This window comes from Rhinopithecus bieti, unplaced genomic scaffold, assembly GCF_001698545.2.
Source record: "Rhinopithecus bieti isolate Rb0 unplaced genomic scaffold, ASM169854v2 scaffold_14454, whole genome shotgun sequence".
Lineage (NCBI taxonomy): Eukaryota > Metazoa > Chordata > Mammalia > Primates > Cercopithecidae > Rhinopithecus > Rhinopithecus bieti.
Genome location: NW_016808228.1, coordinates 2,103,332 through 2,119,250, shown reverse-complemented (window position 1 = coordinate 2,119,250; position 15,919 = coordinate 2,103,332). Strand labels below are relative to the sequence as shown.

The following is a 15,919-nucleotide window of genomic DNA, read 5'->3' as shown; positions in this document are numbered from 1 at the left end:
ATTTATTAGGTGGGAATTTCCTTGTACTGATAAGCCTAGGAGGTCTATAGACTTACCCTCAGGGCGCATTCTCTTTCTCAGGGATGTTCCTTGCTGAGAAAAAGAATTCAGCGATATTTCTATTTGCCTTTGAAAGAAGAGAAATATGGCTCTGTTCCATCCGACTCATCGGTGGCCAGAAGTCTTATCTCTCTTGTTCCCTGAACATTGCTGTTATCCTGTTCTTTTTTCAAGATACCCAGATTTCGTATTGTTCAAACACACATGCTCTATAAACAATTTGTGCAGTTAACGCAATCATCACAGGGTCCTGAGGCGACATGTATCCTCCTCAACTTACAAAGAAGATGATGGGATTAAGAGATTAAAGTAAAGACAGGCGTAGGAAATCACAAGGGTATTGACTGAGGAAGTGATAAGTGTCCATGAAATCTTCACAATTTATGTTCAGAGATTGCAGTAAAGACAGGCGTAAGAAATTATAAAAGTATTAATTTGGGGAACTAATAAATGTCCATGAAATCGTCACAATTTATGTTCTTCTGCCACGGCTTCAGCCAGTCCCTCCATTCAGGGTCGCTGACTTCCCACAACAGAGAATGTTGATATTTTCACCAGGTGGACAATGCACTTGGGTCCAGACTGCAAGTTCTGACCATCTTCTATGTTTTGTGGTTCTCATGTCATTTCCATGTGTAAGGGTTTTGTAGTGCTCTTTGGGTCCGTTTCATATATGTGAAAAACAGTGGCCACCTTGGAACTTGGGTAATGGTATGTTTCATAGTTCAGTTCTCAAAGTCTGTGTATGCTTTTTAGGGTCAGATTCATGCATGGGCTCAGGGATAAACCCAGGAGTTAATAAAGAACTTTAACAAACTGCTTTTCCCAACTTTCCTAGGCTTCTCCCTTTCTGTGGCATTCCTATTACTTTCTGCCCCCTTTTTGGTGCTTCAGCTAGAAAACTGGAGCTTTCCTTGACTTGCTCTGCCATGTACTTTCTGCAGATGCTCCCATCTGGGGTCAAATGGTGAGGGCAAAGAGAGAACCTTGAATCACAGATCCTCCAATTGGAAAGGAAGTTTCCCTTCTCTTCGAGTTTTAGGTTCCTCCTGGCCTCCTTTGCCACCACTGCTGTCGACATGGGATCGGAATTTGAGCATGAAAGAATAGAGAAAAAGGAGAGGGAAAAGGTAGGGCATTGAGCATTAGGAGGCCCCTTTTCAGCTCCTTGAGCTAGCACCAGAGAGCTCCCCCTGGAGGTCTTTGTTAGCATTGATGCCCACCTTTGAGTTTCAAACTGTGGCGAGTAGAGGCCAGTGAATAGCAGAGGGGAAAAGTGATGATCTCACTTTTGACTTGGAAGTCAAATTGGCTTCAAATTCTGGTCATCTTCCCCAATACACCTGCTACTATTTACTTTTCCAAGTCCTCAAATAGCTGCCCAATGCATTCCATCCAGGCTTTGTAGCTGCGTTCAGTGGGACAGACAAGATGGAGTGTGGTTACTCCATCTCACCAGGAACTGGAAACCCACTACACATCTTTGAGTGGGAGAATTAATGTGCTCAAAATTCAGATTTTAGAATAGACTGCGGCAGTATTTGAATAGGGTGAATTAGAAGGGCTGAGATGGGAGCCCCACGAAACCTGTAATAAAAACTAAAAGGGCCAGGTGCAGTGGCTCATACCTGTAATCCCAGCACTTTGGGAGGCCAAGGTGGGCAAATCACGAGGTCAGGAGATCGAGACCGTCCTGGCTTAAACATAGTGAAACACCGTCTCTACTAAAAATACAAAAAATTAGCCAGGCGAGGTAGCAGGCTCCTGTAGTCCTAGCTACTCGGGAGGCTGAGGCAGGAGAATGGCGTGAACCCAGTAGGCAGAGTTTGCAGTGAACCAAGATCATGCCACTGCACTCCAGCCTGGGCGACAGACCAAGACTCCGTCTCAAAAAAAAAAAAAAAAAAAATAAAAGTAGGCCGGGCACAGTGGCTCACGCCTATAATCCCAGCACTTTTGGGAGGCTGAGGTGGGCAGATCACAAGGTCAGGAGTTCGAGACCAGCCTGGCCAATGGGGTGAAATCTATCTCTACTAAAAATACAAAAATTAGCTGGGCATGGTGGCCAGCACCTGTAGTCCCAGCTACTCGGGAGGCTGAAGCAGGAGAATCTCTTGAACCCAGGATGCGGAGGTTGCAGTGAGCCGAGATTGCACCACTACTCTCCATCCTGGGCAACAGAGCGACACTGACACTCTGTCTCAAACAAACAACAACAACAAAAAAAAAACTAAACAAAAGTAATAAGAACTCAAAACTAGTGGGACAAAAGTAGCAATGCAAAAATGGGGGATAGTGAGAACCAATGCAAGATACGTTATCTCATACCCACTATCCTATGGAATAACATTAATTCAGCATCACTGTCCAAATGTTACATCCAGAAAGAAGACCCACATGGGGCATTGCTAATCCTTAAGGTCAGAGCTGGGACTGACTGACTTTATTTTGAGAAAGTCTCACTCTGTCACCCAGGCTCAAGTACAGTGGCACAGTCTCAGCTCACTGCAACCTCCGCCTCCCAGGTTCAAGTGATTCTCCTGCCTCAGCCTCCCGAGTAGCTGGGATTACAGGCATCCACCACCACACCCAGCTAATTTTTTGTATTTTTGGTGGAGACAGGGTTTTGCCATGTTGGCCAGTCTGGTCTCGAACTTCTGACCTCAAGTGATCAGCCTGCCTTAGTCTCCCAAAGTGCTGGAATTATAGGCGTGAGCCACCATGCCCGGCCCAGAGCTGGAACTGACTTTAGAGATCACTTTATTCAACACTCAATTTTTTTTAGCAGTTTCATTGGTATGTAATTTATATACCTTACAGTTCACCTGTTTAAAGTATGTAGTTCAGGCCGGGCACAGTTGCTCACACCTATAATCCCAGCGCTTTGGGAGGCTGAGGTGGGCAGATCGCTTGAGACAAGGAGTTCGAGACCAGCCTGGCCAACATGGTGAAACCCTGTCTCTACTAAAAATACAAAAATTAGCTGGGCATAGTGGCAAGTGCCCGTAATCCCAGCTACTCAGGAGGCTAAAACAGAAGAATCACTTGAACCTGAGAGATGGAGGTTGCATTGAGCTGAGATTGGGCCGCTGCACTCCACCTGGGTGATAGAGTGAGACTCCATCTCAAAAATAAATAAGTAGAGTGTATAGTTCAATCTTTTTGATATATTTACATAGTTGTGCAACTATCACCGTAATGCAATTTTAGAACATGTTCATCCCTCCAGAATGAAACCTTATACCCATTAACAGCCACTCTCATCCCCCACCCCAACTCCCTACTCCGCCCAGCCTAGGAAACCATTAATATGTTCTCTTTCTCTGCAGATTTTGCCTATTCTGGACATTTAAAAATAAATTGAATCATAAAATGTTACCTTTTGTGGATGGCTTCTTTCACTTACGTAATGTTTGGGAGGTTCATCTGTGTAGCAAATATCAGCACCTCATTCCTTTTTATTGCTGAATAATATCCCATTGTATGGATAATGCCACAGTTTGTTCATTCATTCATCAGTTGATGGATATTTTGGGTTGTTCTCACTTTTGGGCTATTACGAATAATGCTGCTGTGAACATTTGTGTACAGGGTTTTGTTTGGACATGCTTTCACTTCTCTTGAGTACATATCTAGGAGTGGAATTGCTGTGTCATATGGTAACTCTGTATTCAATTTTGAGAAACCACCAAACTGTCTTCCACAACAGCTGTACCATTTTACGTTCCCACTAGCAATGTTTGAGGGTTCTCAACACTCTCATTGTGCCCGGAGAGGTTGATTAACTTCACAGGCTCACACAGTGGATTGGTAGGACTAAAACCCATGCCTCTTAACTCATAAACCTATGTGGCAGTTAGTGACAGAAATAAGAATAAAAACTGCAGTCGACTGAAAGAAAACCTTCACTAATTGAAAGATTTCTGCCAATTCAGGAAAAAGAAAACTGTTTTTTATACTTATGGAAGTCTTCTCTTCAGATATCACTGTTTCTTTACTTTAATCAATTTTCACAATTGTATTTCGTAAGTGATTGCAATCACTGTTCTTTGCTCAGATTGTCCCCAAAGTCTATAGCTGTTCTGGCCCCTCAGCCTAGACCACCGTGAGTCTTAGAACTCTGGATTAGGAGAGCTCATCATCAGTCCAGCTCCCTCATTTTGCAGATGAGAAACTGCTGAGCTGTGGTCTTAAGGATCTCAGCGAACTCTGGTACCCTCTTGGGACACACAGGGGGATCTAGCACCCTTCCCTAAAGTGTTCTCTGTTCTTCTGCCGCTCCCTCCAGGTGCAATATCAGCTACTTAGAAGAATGGCTTAAAGATAAGAATTTGCAGAACAGCTTAGCAAAGGAAACTTTGGAGCCCCTCTCTCAGGCAGCCTGGTTGCTTCAGGTCAAGAAGACCACAGACAGTGATGCTACGGAGATCTACGAACGCTGCACCTCACTGTCTGCTGTACAGGTGACCGGGCTTGCCTAGTGTCTCCCTGGCTCTTCCCTGACACATCAGTGCAGTGGGCATTGCCTTTCTTGGCTTAGCCCGCTGTGGGCACCCTGATTCTGTGTGTTCTCTTGGGATCATACCTGTCACCCATGGCCCACCCTTTCATCTATAAATATTTATTAAATACTAACACTAAGTCTTAAAAACATAGAAATGGGCTGGGCGAGGTGGCTCACAGCTGTAATCCAGCACTTTGAGAGGCCAAGGTGGGAGGATTGCTTGAGCCTGGGAGTTTGAGACCAGTCTGGGCAACATAGCAAGACGCTCTACCAAAAAAAAAAAAAAAAAAAGCTGGGGGTTATGGCACAGACCTTTGGTCCCGGGTACTTGGGAGGCTGAGGCGGGAGGATCTTGTGAGTCCAGGGCTTCGAGGCTGCAGTGAGCCAAGATCATGCCACTGCACCCCAGCCTAGTCAATAAAGGGAGACCCTATGTCAAAAATAATAATAATCACACACATACATACAAATGTCTGCGATGCATTCCCTGCCCATTAAACTCACAAATGTATATGTGGAGGGGTGGGCATGTGGGAGGTGGGGAGGCTGAAAGGGGCTCCTCTTACTGTTGTCTGATTATCTGATTTGCCTTTGCTCCCTATGGCACTTTTCTCCCCTTGTTTTCTTTTCTTGGAAATAGGTAATATACAGTTCCTGAGCCAAATTATAGGCCAAAAGAACCACCTGTGCTTCCCAATGGTTCCCAATAACCAGAACCATTGTTTTATGAACAGAGTTATTATTTTGCATGGTCTAACACCATGTTCTGTACTGTTTGCAGATCATAAAGATCCTTAATTCATACACGCCTATAGATGACTTTGAGAAGAGAGTGACTCCATCCTTTGTTCGCAAAGTACAGGTGAGATTCTTAAGGATGTGCCTTTTAATTTTTATCTCCTAACTATGGTATAAGATGTTGATATTTAATTAACATTACAGAAATCCAGGATTAAAGTACATTTACCCACATATACAAATGGAAGGCACCTAGCTCAAAGATAAGCAGGAAATTTTCCTGTGAAATTTTCAGAATCCACCTTAGTCCAGGTGGGAAGGGAATGAAAACACCAAAACCATGATTCCCATGCTGTATTCCGTCAATATATCTTATTTCTTACTGATCTTTGAATACCATGCAAGTGGGCAGAGGCTGAATGGAAACCAAGATGATTTTTCTTTTATAATCATTTGTATAACCATTTTTTCTTATATAATCCCTAAAGTTTCTCCCCTAAGGAACTCTAGGGCAGCAGTTCTCCAAGTTTGGCTCAAGGATCCCTGGGAGTCCTTGAGAGACTTTGAAGAGGGTCTGCAAACTCTTCCTTTTTCTGAATACATACCTGTGGATTTTCTAAATAGGTATCTGTGGATTTTCTAAATAGATACCTGTGGATTTTCTTCGTGTATTTCAACCAAGATAACGTATCACAACAGATTGAATGCAGAAGCAGATATATATGATATATTATATATATGATAATATGGCATATATATTAAAATATAGCATATATAATATATGGTTATATATGATATATTAAGTCAGACATTAAAGGGATTTGCAAAAATAGAAAATACCACTTCTCACTAAATTTTCTTTGTTTTGGAAACTTATGTTTAACATGTATTGAGCTTATTTTAATGAATTAATAAATCATTTTAATTACTAATATGGCAAATACTGATAGTTATACCCATATACACAAAAGCTTTTGGGGCCTCGGTAATGTTTTAGTATAAAGCAGTCCTGAGACCAAAAAGGTTGCAAACCCATGAATGAAAAAGAAAGATGGGTTCAATAAAAATGTAATACTTGAAATCTACTCATGTTTGACCTTAGAATTATGCCATGAGAATAGATTAGAATAGAAAACAGATTTATGGTCAGCTCATCCCATGGGAAATTAACTTCTGAAGTGAAACAGGGCTGGTTCATTGTTCATGAGAGCTGATCTGGAAGCTCTGGATAGCCTTTGGAATTGTGCTGTTGCTAAAAAGCTCTCAGGTATGTCATTTCACATGATGGTGCAAGGAGTTCTCCACTAGAGACAGTTGTGTTTTGCCTTGACTTTCAGGTAGCAGTAAAGCAGAACATGTTAGTTTCCCTACTCATTTTTCCTCTGATTCTGATTTCAGGCTCTCCTAAATAGCCGCGAGGATTCATCACAGCTGATGTTGGATACCAAATATCTCTTTCAAGTCACATTTCCTTTTACCCCCTCTCCACATGCTCTGGAAATGATTCAGATCCCCAGCAGTTTCAAGCTAGGCTTTCTGAATAGGTTATAGCAGGAGAAAAAGGCAATGCACTTTTTCCTCAAAAGCTAAGTGAAGATTCAATATGAGGGATGTGGTTTATTAATTGGCAATGGAAATTGGAATGTGATTTAAGGAAGAAAATAGACTTTTCTCAAATGGACCACATCATCTCTCACTCACAGTGACAGTGCTGCTGCTGTAATTTTGTAAGAATTCACATACACCAGCTGTCTTTGGAAAAGCCATGTCTCACTCTCAAATCTCAGCTGGTTTTGACTGAAATTCCTGGAGGGCTCATATTTTCTTCCACGTGCCTCTTGATCTGTTCTGTCTGTGGCAGGGCTCTACCAGGAGGGAGTGAGATCTGGGGACACAGTGGCTTCCAAGTTTTCTAAGGTTCATGTGAAGCCTGAGTACATTTACAAAGCTCCAAGTGGATTCCAGGGCTCAGTCTTCCAGGAAATAATCCCATTTGGCCACCATGGCCTGCCAAGAGCTCTCTTGCCCCATGCCTGCTGGGGACGGAAGGTTTTCATGAACTCGTTTTACTGAAAATGCCCTGCATTTAGAAATGTTTATTTTAGAAAAATTAGCCAGGCATGATGGCGGGCGCCTATAGTCCCAGGTACTCAGGAGGCTAAGTTGGGAGAACAACGTGAACCCGGGAGGCAGAGATTGCAGTGAGCCAAGATTGCACCACTGCACTCTAGCCTGGACGACAGAGCCAGACTCCATCTCAAAAAATAAAAAAAGGTTATTTTAGACCCTTCTAAAATTTTTTTTTTTTTTTTTTTTTTTTTTTTTGAAACTCCGGAGTCTAGCTCTATTGCCAGGCTGGAGTGCAGTGGTGTGATCTCGGCTCACTGCAACCTCCGCCTCCCAGGTTCAAGTGATTCTCCTGCCTCAGCCTCCTGAGTAGCTGGGACTACAGGTACACACCACCACGCCCAGCTAATTTTTATATTTTTAGTAGAGACGGGTTTCACCATATTGGCCAGGATGGTCTTGATCTCTTGACCTTGTGGTCCGCCCGCCTCAGCCTCCCAAAGTGCTGGGATTACAGGCGTGAGCCGCCGCACCCAGCTGACCCTTTTAATTTTTAAGAGAGTGTTCAATCTGAGATGAATCATATGAAGTATTTTTATGTGTATATCTATTTTAAACTAATATATTATTAAAGCGTAATTGCCATGCCATTTATCTTCTCTGAAAGAACTTTTCTTCACATCTTACCTGCCAACATACCATAATTTTTTTTATTTTTTAATACCTTTCATACAATAACTTAAAAAAAAAACAACTCAGTTTAAAAAGGCAACCTAAATTATTTTCTCTCTCTAATCAGCATTTCAATGTATTTATTTTTTAATTTTCTCCAAAAGTAACAAAAAAATTATATGGGACCCTCCTTTTGAGAAATCTGTGTTTCCCAAGTTTTATGGGAACTGGCTATTTCTTGTCCCAGCACACCTTCTCATTGCTTCCTTTCAGAGCCTAAAACCTCATTTGATAAGCACTCCTAGTCTCTGGCCTGTGGATCCAGTGCTGTTGTGTTACCAACCCAAGAATCCCAACTGCACCTTCTGCATCTAACAGTCACAGGTGATAGCTGTGATTCTATAATACAGACTGGTGTCTTAGAGGTAGCAATAATACAGGATTATGAAGCAATATCACCCTGCTAATATGTAATAATATCTTTTCATATTATAAGTGATTGAGTTTAGTTCATTTCAATACATTGTACATGAAAAAATGAAAAGTAGAACTTTGTAATACTTTAATCAATAAAATTAATTACCAAATGAATTGGGTCAGATTCTTTCATTGCAAGGAGATGACATGTCTGTTAACTGCACAAGTTTTATGCCTTTCTTTAGGGTCACACTGAAAGATGCTAGAATCTTTACAGATCCATAATATCTCATTTAAAGTATATTAAAATGTGTAGAAAGGAAGTAAACATGTCATAGTGCTGGCTCAGGCTGTGTCTCCAGGGTGCTTCCACACTGTCAGAATGAGGGGCTACTTGGCAGAGAATTGGCTGGATTTCTGATCCTGAGCTGTGACCTCTATGCCCTTTCTAGACCTTCCCCACCCCATGAGGAGCCATCACTGTTAATTTTCGGCTTCCATAACTCAGGATTTATGCCTCTTTTGTAGCACTTACGCTGGGCTGGAAGCCAAAAATGCTGCCCACTTCCTCTGTAGGCCTGTGAGCCCCAGAGGGCAGGTACCACATCCTCTGCATCCCTGCCTTCATCCTACTGCCAATGAGGTGGGAGAGAACTGACGGAGCCAAGTCCTGTTGGAGGACTGTGTGTGTGTGGCGGGGAGTCAACCATGGGACAAAGTAGGTCATGTTTGGGGACAGGGAGACCTGTGGAGGCTGAGGAGTTTATGTGTGGAAACATGGGGAGAGGGAGGCACTCACCCCACAGTCTTGATCAGTTCTACAAAGCTGACAGTGGCAAGGAGACCAAAATAGAGAAATGTTAAGAACATGCGGCCCAGGTGAATGTGAGGCCTGCTCAGTGAGTGGGCGCAGACACAGAGGTCAAACCTGCCAAGGTCTCCCTCCACAGTGGGGCTGGGCAGAAAGTTCCAGGGGTGAGTGAGGGATGCAGATGGCAGCGCGTGCCCAGCAGGGAGCATGGAAGTGCAGTGGAGGAAGAAAGCAAGCTGAGAAGCACTCTGAGAAGATAAGGAGATTAACCGGTGGGAGAGGTGCTTCACACCTCAAGCCGCGCGCCAGTCCTCACCTCTCACCGTCTGCTCTGTGGCTGCCAGTGCTGACTCTGGAAGGTACGTGCATGCTGACATTCAGTTAGAATACTCCAGCTTTTGAAGTGCTCGGAAAAGCATCCAGATGAGTACAGGCCACAGTGTTAGCAGGTCTTTGTGGTGGGAGCATGGGTGAGGGGTTTTGTTGCTGTTAATCTGTAAAATCTAATTTTTCTACAATACACATGAATTTATTTTGAAATAGTAAAGTGTTTTTTACATTAATAGTGGCATCAGGAAAGAGATTAAGCATACTTAAAATCACTAAGTTTTAAAATTTGATCCAGGTGACACATGACAACATAAGCCTCTGAGTACAGCTTATGGGGTTAGAAAAAGGTTTTTGACACTGAACATTTTGTAGTTATAAGTCTGAGATACATCCACATTGTTGTGTGTATCAATTTGTTCTTTTTTACTCTATGCTCATTTCACAGTTTAGTCTACAACTGGTGAACATTTGGGTCTTTCAAGTTTAGGCCTTCTATGAATAAAGCTGCTAGGACATTTATGTGTGTGTGTGTGCGTATGTGTGTGTGCATGTGTGTGTGTGTGTTTTTAAGGAAATAAGCATTATTTTCTCTGGCATATGTATGCAGGAGTAGAATGGCTTGGTCATAGAATATATCTGTTTCACTTTATTAGCTCCTACCAACCATTTTTCTACAGTGGTTATACCAACTTACACTCCCACCAGCAGAGAAAGGCAGTTCCAGTCTCTGTATCCTTGCCCACACTTTTGTATTGTCAGGCTTTTTAAGTTTCCTGATGCATAAGTAGTTATATCACACCATAGTTTTACTTTGTATTTCTTTGATGACTAATAATAATGAGCACTTTTTTATATGTTTATTGACCACATAAGTATCCTCATTTGTGAAGTGACTACACAAGCCTTTTGTCCATTTTAAAAATAATCTTTATTGAGATATGATGTCCACATGTTTTGTTTCATGTTTAAAAACCCGTCATTTTAAAACATATACTTCAGTGTTTTCTTAGTTTATTTACAAGGATTTGCAACCATTGTCACTAACTCCAGAGTATTTTCATCACCCCAAAAAAGAAATCCCATACCCCTTAAGCAGCCACTCCCAACTCCCTCCTTCCCCCTTATTCTCTCTTCCCTCCACCTCCCAACTACTCATCTGCTTCCTGTCTCTACGGATTTGCTGATCCTGTACACTTCACATAGATGAAATCATACAATATGTGGCCTTTTGTGTCTGGCTTCTTTCATAGGATAGCGTTTTTAAGGTTGGACCATGTTGTAGCATGTGTCAGAACGTCATTCTTTTTGTTGCTGAATAGCAGTCTACTGGAGGGATAGACATTTTGTTTATTCGTTTGTCAGTTAGTGGACACTTGAGTTGCTTTCACTTTGGGCTAATAATGCTGCCATGAACATTTGTAGGTGCATTTTTTTCTTTTTTCCTTTATTTTTTGAGACAGAGTCTCCCCGCGTTGCCCAGGCTGGAGTGCAGTGGTGTGATCTCAGCTCACTGCAACCTCCATCCCCTGAGTTCAAGCGATTGTCATGTCTCAGCCTCCCAAGTAGCTGGGATTACAGGTGCCTGCCACCACGCCTGGCTAATTTTTGTATAGTAGAGATGGGGTTTCACCATGTTGCCCAGGCTGGTCTTGAACTCCTGACCTCAGGTGATCTACCCACCTGGGCCTTCCTGGGATTACAGGCGTGAGCCATCACACCTGGCCAGTGAACATACATTTTCAATTATCCTGGGTATATATCTAGAAGTGGGATTGTGGGGTCATATGGTAACAGCTGTATATTTAACGTTTTGAATAACTGCCAAACTGTTTTCCACAGCTGCACCGTTGGAAAATGGCTACCCCACTTTACCTTTCCACCAGCAATGTATGAAAGTCCTTTTGTCCATTTTTAATTGAGTTAATGAAGCAGTATTTTAAAAGTAAAAAGTGGATATACCTTAAGTATCCAAACACAGGAAGTTGGTTTAATAAATTATGACACTCCATAGGACAGAATAATGCTGAATCTATTACCAAAAAAGGTAGATCTATAAGTGTTAACAGAATATGTTAGACAAAGAAAGCAAGTAGCCCTATTTGCATGACTACCAAAGCTGTAGCTATGTGTTTGTGCCAGAAAAGTCTGGAAGAATAAACAACAAACCAAATAAGGGCAGTGAAAATGCAGGGCATGTGATGGGGGATTCAAGTTTTATTTTCTCATCTTTGGTATTGGTTCTTTTTAAAATAAACATGTATTTCTGTGGTAATTTTTAAGCCATATGTTTAGGTAAAACAGATATCAAAGGCAGTTTGTGCTTGGCCTAAGGTTATTAGGGGAAGGTTTGAGAAGTTCTATGAACTCCTACTGGAAAGCAACTTCATGTCAAAATTTATTAAATGGGGCATTTTTGTCTTGTCAAAATGTTCATCGAAACATTGGCTCTGGCTGTGAAAATTCTCTCATCATAAAAAGGATTGTTGACAATAAGTACAACAGAAAGTACTAAAATTAAATTTAGCTCATGATATAAATACTAAGTGAAAAACATCAAGATATAGAAATGTAATCAGTATACATGAACAGTATGACCTCAGTGGTCTCAAATCTATTCTTGCATACACCAAAATGTAAAAAGAAGTTTCTCTGAGTCGTGGGATTATAGGTGATTATCTTCTTCTTTATATCTTTTCCCCCCCAAACTTTCTACAATCATATGTATAACATTTACAGTTTAAAATGCTTTAAATTTAGTTTGTAGCTTGCCCATGTTTAACCAGTGAGGTCTAAAATGCTAGCTATGTGATATGACTTAAGGCCCATATGACTCAAAAATTGGAGTGCTGGTTAAAAAATGGTGTTTTCCAGGAATATGCAGTGACAGGAAGATGAAAATGCTATTATATAAGTTAAAGTAGTATATGGCATACAATTCCAGTTTTTAAAAAAGCACACACATATATGCTTATAAAGATACTAGAAGAAAACAAAATACCAACAGGTCAGTTATTTGTTGGCATAGGGCATGTAGGCGATTACCTTCCCCTTCTTGTGTCCTTCTGTTTCCAGTTATTTATTCACTTATTTGACATGGAGTCTCACTCTGTCGCCTAGGCTGGACTGCAGTGGCGTGATCTCAGTTCACTGCAACATCTGCCTCCTGACTTCAAGTGATTCTCCTGCCTCAGCCTCCCGAGTAGCTGGGATTACAGGTGCACACCACAATGCCAGGCTAATTTTTGTATTTTTTGTAGAGATGGGGTTTCCTTACATTGGCCAGGCTGGTCTCAAATTCCTGGCCTCAAGTGATCCGCCCGCCTTGGCCTCCCAAAGTGTTGGGATTACAGGTGTGAGCCACCGTGCCCGGCCCTCTGTTTCAAGTTATTTATAATGAACATTGTAAGCACCTTTTATAATTTGAAAAATTTCGCAATTTAGTTTGAGAAGAAAAACATTGCCTTTATCTAGATATGGAATATCGGCCATCTTTTCTACTTGTCTTTCTCTTCCGTGCCTCCCAGCCATCCTTCTATTCCTCCTCTACTTGGTGCCATGGGTTTCTCTCGCCTTCCATTCCCATAGCTGCTCCTCTGTCTGGAGCTCATTTCTTCTTCTCCAGAACATAGCAATCTCTTAACCTAGTTTGTTTTCCTGCCAGCTGTCCCTTCTCTCTCTCTCTCTCTCTGACCTATTTCTGGAAGCACAAATGCTGGAATAATCCACGTGGATGACGCTGCTCCCTTGCTTAACAGCCCGTGGCTCACCATCCTAATGCTATTACTGGGAGTGCTCAGCCTGACCTTGTTACTGGCTGCCTTTTACAGGGCTGGGGAGTGGGGTGCAACAGTTACCAAGCCCCACCATGGGCCAGGCTCTGGAGGGCAGGCTTTTTTTTGTTAACTCACCTTTTGTGACAAAACCATGCAGCTTGACCATGCTAGCTTGGAAGTAGGGTTCCAAAGTGTGTATTCACGCTACTTACAGACTCAGCTCTGCTGCTGACCTTAAACTTGTTTAATCCCCCTGCTGCTTCTCAGCTGTAACACCGATGTCCTGCCTCCCTCCCAGGATAGTTTTGTGTTTCTGTGGCAGTTGGTAGCTGGTTTCCTTGTGAGCTGTTGTCCCTAAGGGATGCCCTGTAGGCCTTTGTTGCCTAGAGGTCTCTGGAACTGTGCTGGCTGTCCCTTTGCTGTAGGAGCTCAGCCCAACTCATGAGCTCCCCATTCTCTCTCCAGCCCCAGGGTGGGCTCCACATGGCAGATGTTTCTCATCAGAAATGTCCCCACTGTCACCTCCCCCATAAATGCATCCCTCTCAGATTTGACTCCGTTGAAATGTTCAGACCAGCGCTCCCAATTATCTTTATGTTCAGGGAGTCATGTCTTTGAATCTTGAAGGGACACACTCTGGAACACCTACCAAATTAACAGGGCCACACTGGCCTCCCTTCCCCCTTAACCATTTTGTCCTCATCTCCAGCAACGGCAACATAACCCCTGGGTCTCCCAAAGAAATCTAGGCCGCAGCACCCACATCTCCCTCTCCTCAACCCCACATGCCAAATCCAGCTCCTTCGCTTTCTCTTTCCTAAGCATGCTCCAAGTCCATCCCACTACATTGCTTTGTGGGCCTAAAAGGAAGAGGCTGTAGCACAAAACAAGATTTAAGGAGTTTACCTGAGCCAAAGTGAGGACAGATGCCTGGAAGGCCCAGACCCAAGTAACCTTGAACATTGTTTGGCCTTTGTTACAAGCAGTTTTTTTTTTTTTTTGTAAAGGCAAAAAAGAGGGACAGGGAGTTGGCTGATACAAATTGTCAGGAATTCTCATTGGTTTACAGAAATAACATTGATTAGTGATTGGCTATACATTGTTACACTACAGGGTGTGGGTTATAGTGTCCAGTGTGGCATTATTAGGTTGTTTTTTAGCTACTTGTGTGAATAGCAAGCAGTTTCAAGAGATGAGGCCAGGTGTGGTGGCTCATGTCTGTAATCCCAGCACCATGGGAGGCTGAGGTGCGCAGGTAACTTGAGGTCAGGAGTTCGAGACCAGCCTGGCCAACATGGTGAAACCCTGTCTCTACTAAAAATACAAAAATTAGCCTGGCATGGTGGTTTATGCCTGTAATCCCAACTACTTGGGAGGCTGAGGCAGGAAAATCACTTAAACCTGGGAGAATGAGGTTGCAGTGAGCCGAGATTGTGCCACTGCACTCCAGCCTGGGAGACAGAGAGATACTCTAGTCTCAAAATAATAATAATAATAATAATAAGATGAATACACAGCTCAAAGTGGGGACTAGAATGTTATTGCTGTCTCATTTTCATGACTCCCTGGGCCTGATAATTTAAAAGGACTTGCATTCCTCAGATAAAAGTTACTTTCGGCCGGGCGCGGTGGCTCAAGCCTGTAATCCCAGCACTTTGGGAGGCCGAGACGGGCGGATCACAAGGTCAGGAGATCAAGACCATCCTGGCTAACCCGGTGAAACCCCGTCTCTACTAAAAATACAAAAAACTAGCCGGGCGAGGTGGCGGGCGCCTGTAGTCCCAGCTACTCCGGAGGCTGAGGCAGGAGAATGGCGTGAACCCAGGAGGCGGAGCTTGCAGTGAGGTGAGATCTGGCCACTGCACTCCAGCCCGGGTGACAGAGCAAGACTCCGTCTCAAAAAAAAAAAAAAAAAAGTTACTTTCTCACCTTTAGTCCATGACTTCCTTGCGTCTTGTCTGAATCGTTGCCATAGGCTCCTCTCATTTTTTCCTTGGCATCTCCAGCCTCACTCTGCCCCTTCCCCTGTCCCTCCCCAAGGCAGCCACTGTTCCCGCTATTGCTGCCACTCAGGGCAGCATGACCTAGCTGGCGCACTCCCTGTATTACCAACCTTGAGCTAAGTGCTTTATGCACTGACTCTTATCATTCTCCTGATAACCCCAGAGGGTAGATTTTAAGATCTCCACTTGACAGATTAGCAAAACCAAGCTTCAGAGAGGTCAGGTAACTAGCCTCAGTGGTGGTCCGGGACCAGGCAGCCACAGCCTGTCCCTGAAACCACTAGATGCTTGTGCTGCCTCAAGGCTGCCTCCCTGCCGTGGCCTGGGCCTGTCTGTTGACTTCCTTGTGAACAGACAGGGACCCTGGGTCTTTGGCTGTCAAATGTTTAATAAGTGGGTGCTTGCCTTGCAGGGAACCCACACCACCCTTACTCAGCCCCCTGGCTTTGGTTGGGGTCAGGCTCCACCATTTGCTGACCCTTATCTTTACTGCAAAAGTTCACCCTGACGGGAGGAATGTTTTAAAAGGTTTTTTTTTTTTTTT

At 43.2% G+C, this 15,919-nt stretch overlaps 1 protein-coding gene and 1 long non-coding RNA gene across 2 annotated transcripts in view; one reads left to right on the top strand and one right to left on the bottom strand.

Moving 5' to 3' along the window:
• Positions 1-7,466, top strand: part of MYO5C (myosin VC) — a 107,267-nt gene extending 99,801 nt beyond the window's left edge. The window contains exons 39-41 of the mRNA XM_017886111.1: positions 4,349-4,523; positions 5,346-5,426; positions 6,701-7,466. Of these exons, the coding sequence (XP_017741600.1) occupies positions 4,349-4,523; positions 5,346-5,426; positions 6,701-6,853 (409 nt within the window). The 3' untranslated portion in view covers positions 6,854-7,466. The remainder of the gene's footprint in view (positions 1-4,348; positions 4,524-5,345; positions 5,427-6,700) is intronic.
• The window catches only part of LOC108538184 (uncharacterized), a 32,027-nt gene that overhangs the window by 10,622 nt on the left and 5,486 nt on the right, over positions 1-15,919 (bottom strand). The gene's annotated exons all lie outside the window — the stretch shown is intronic.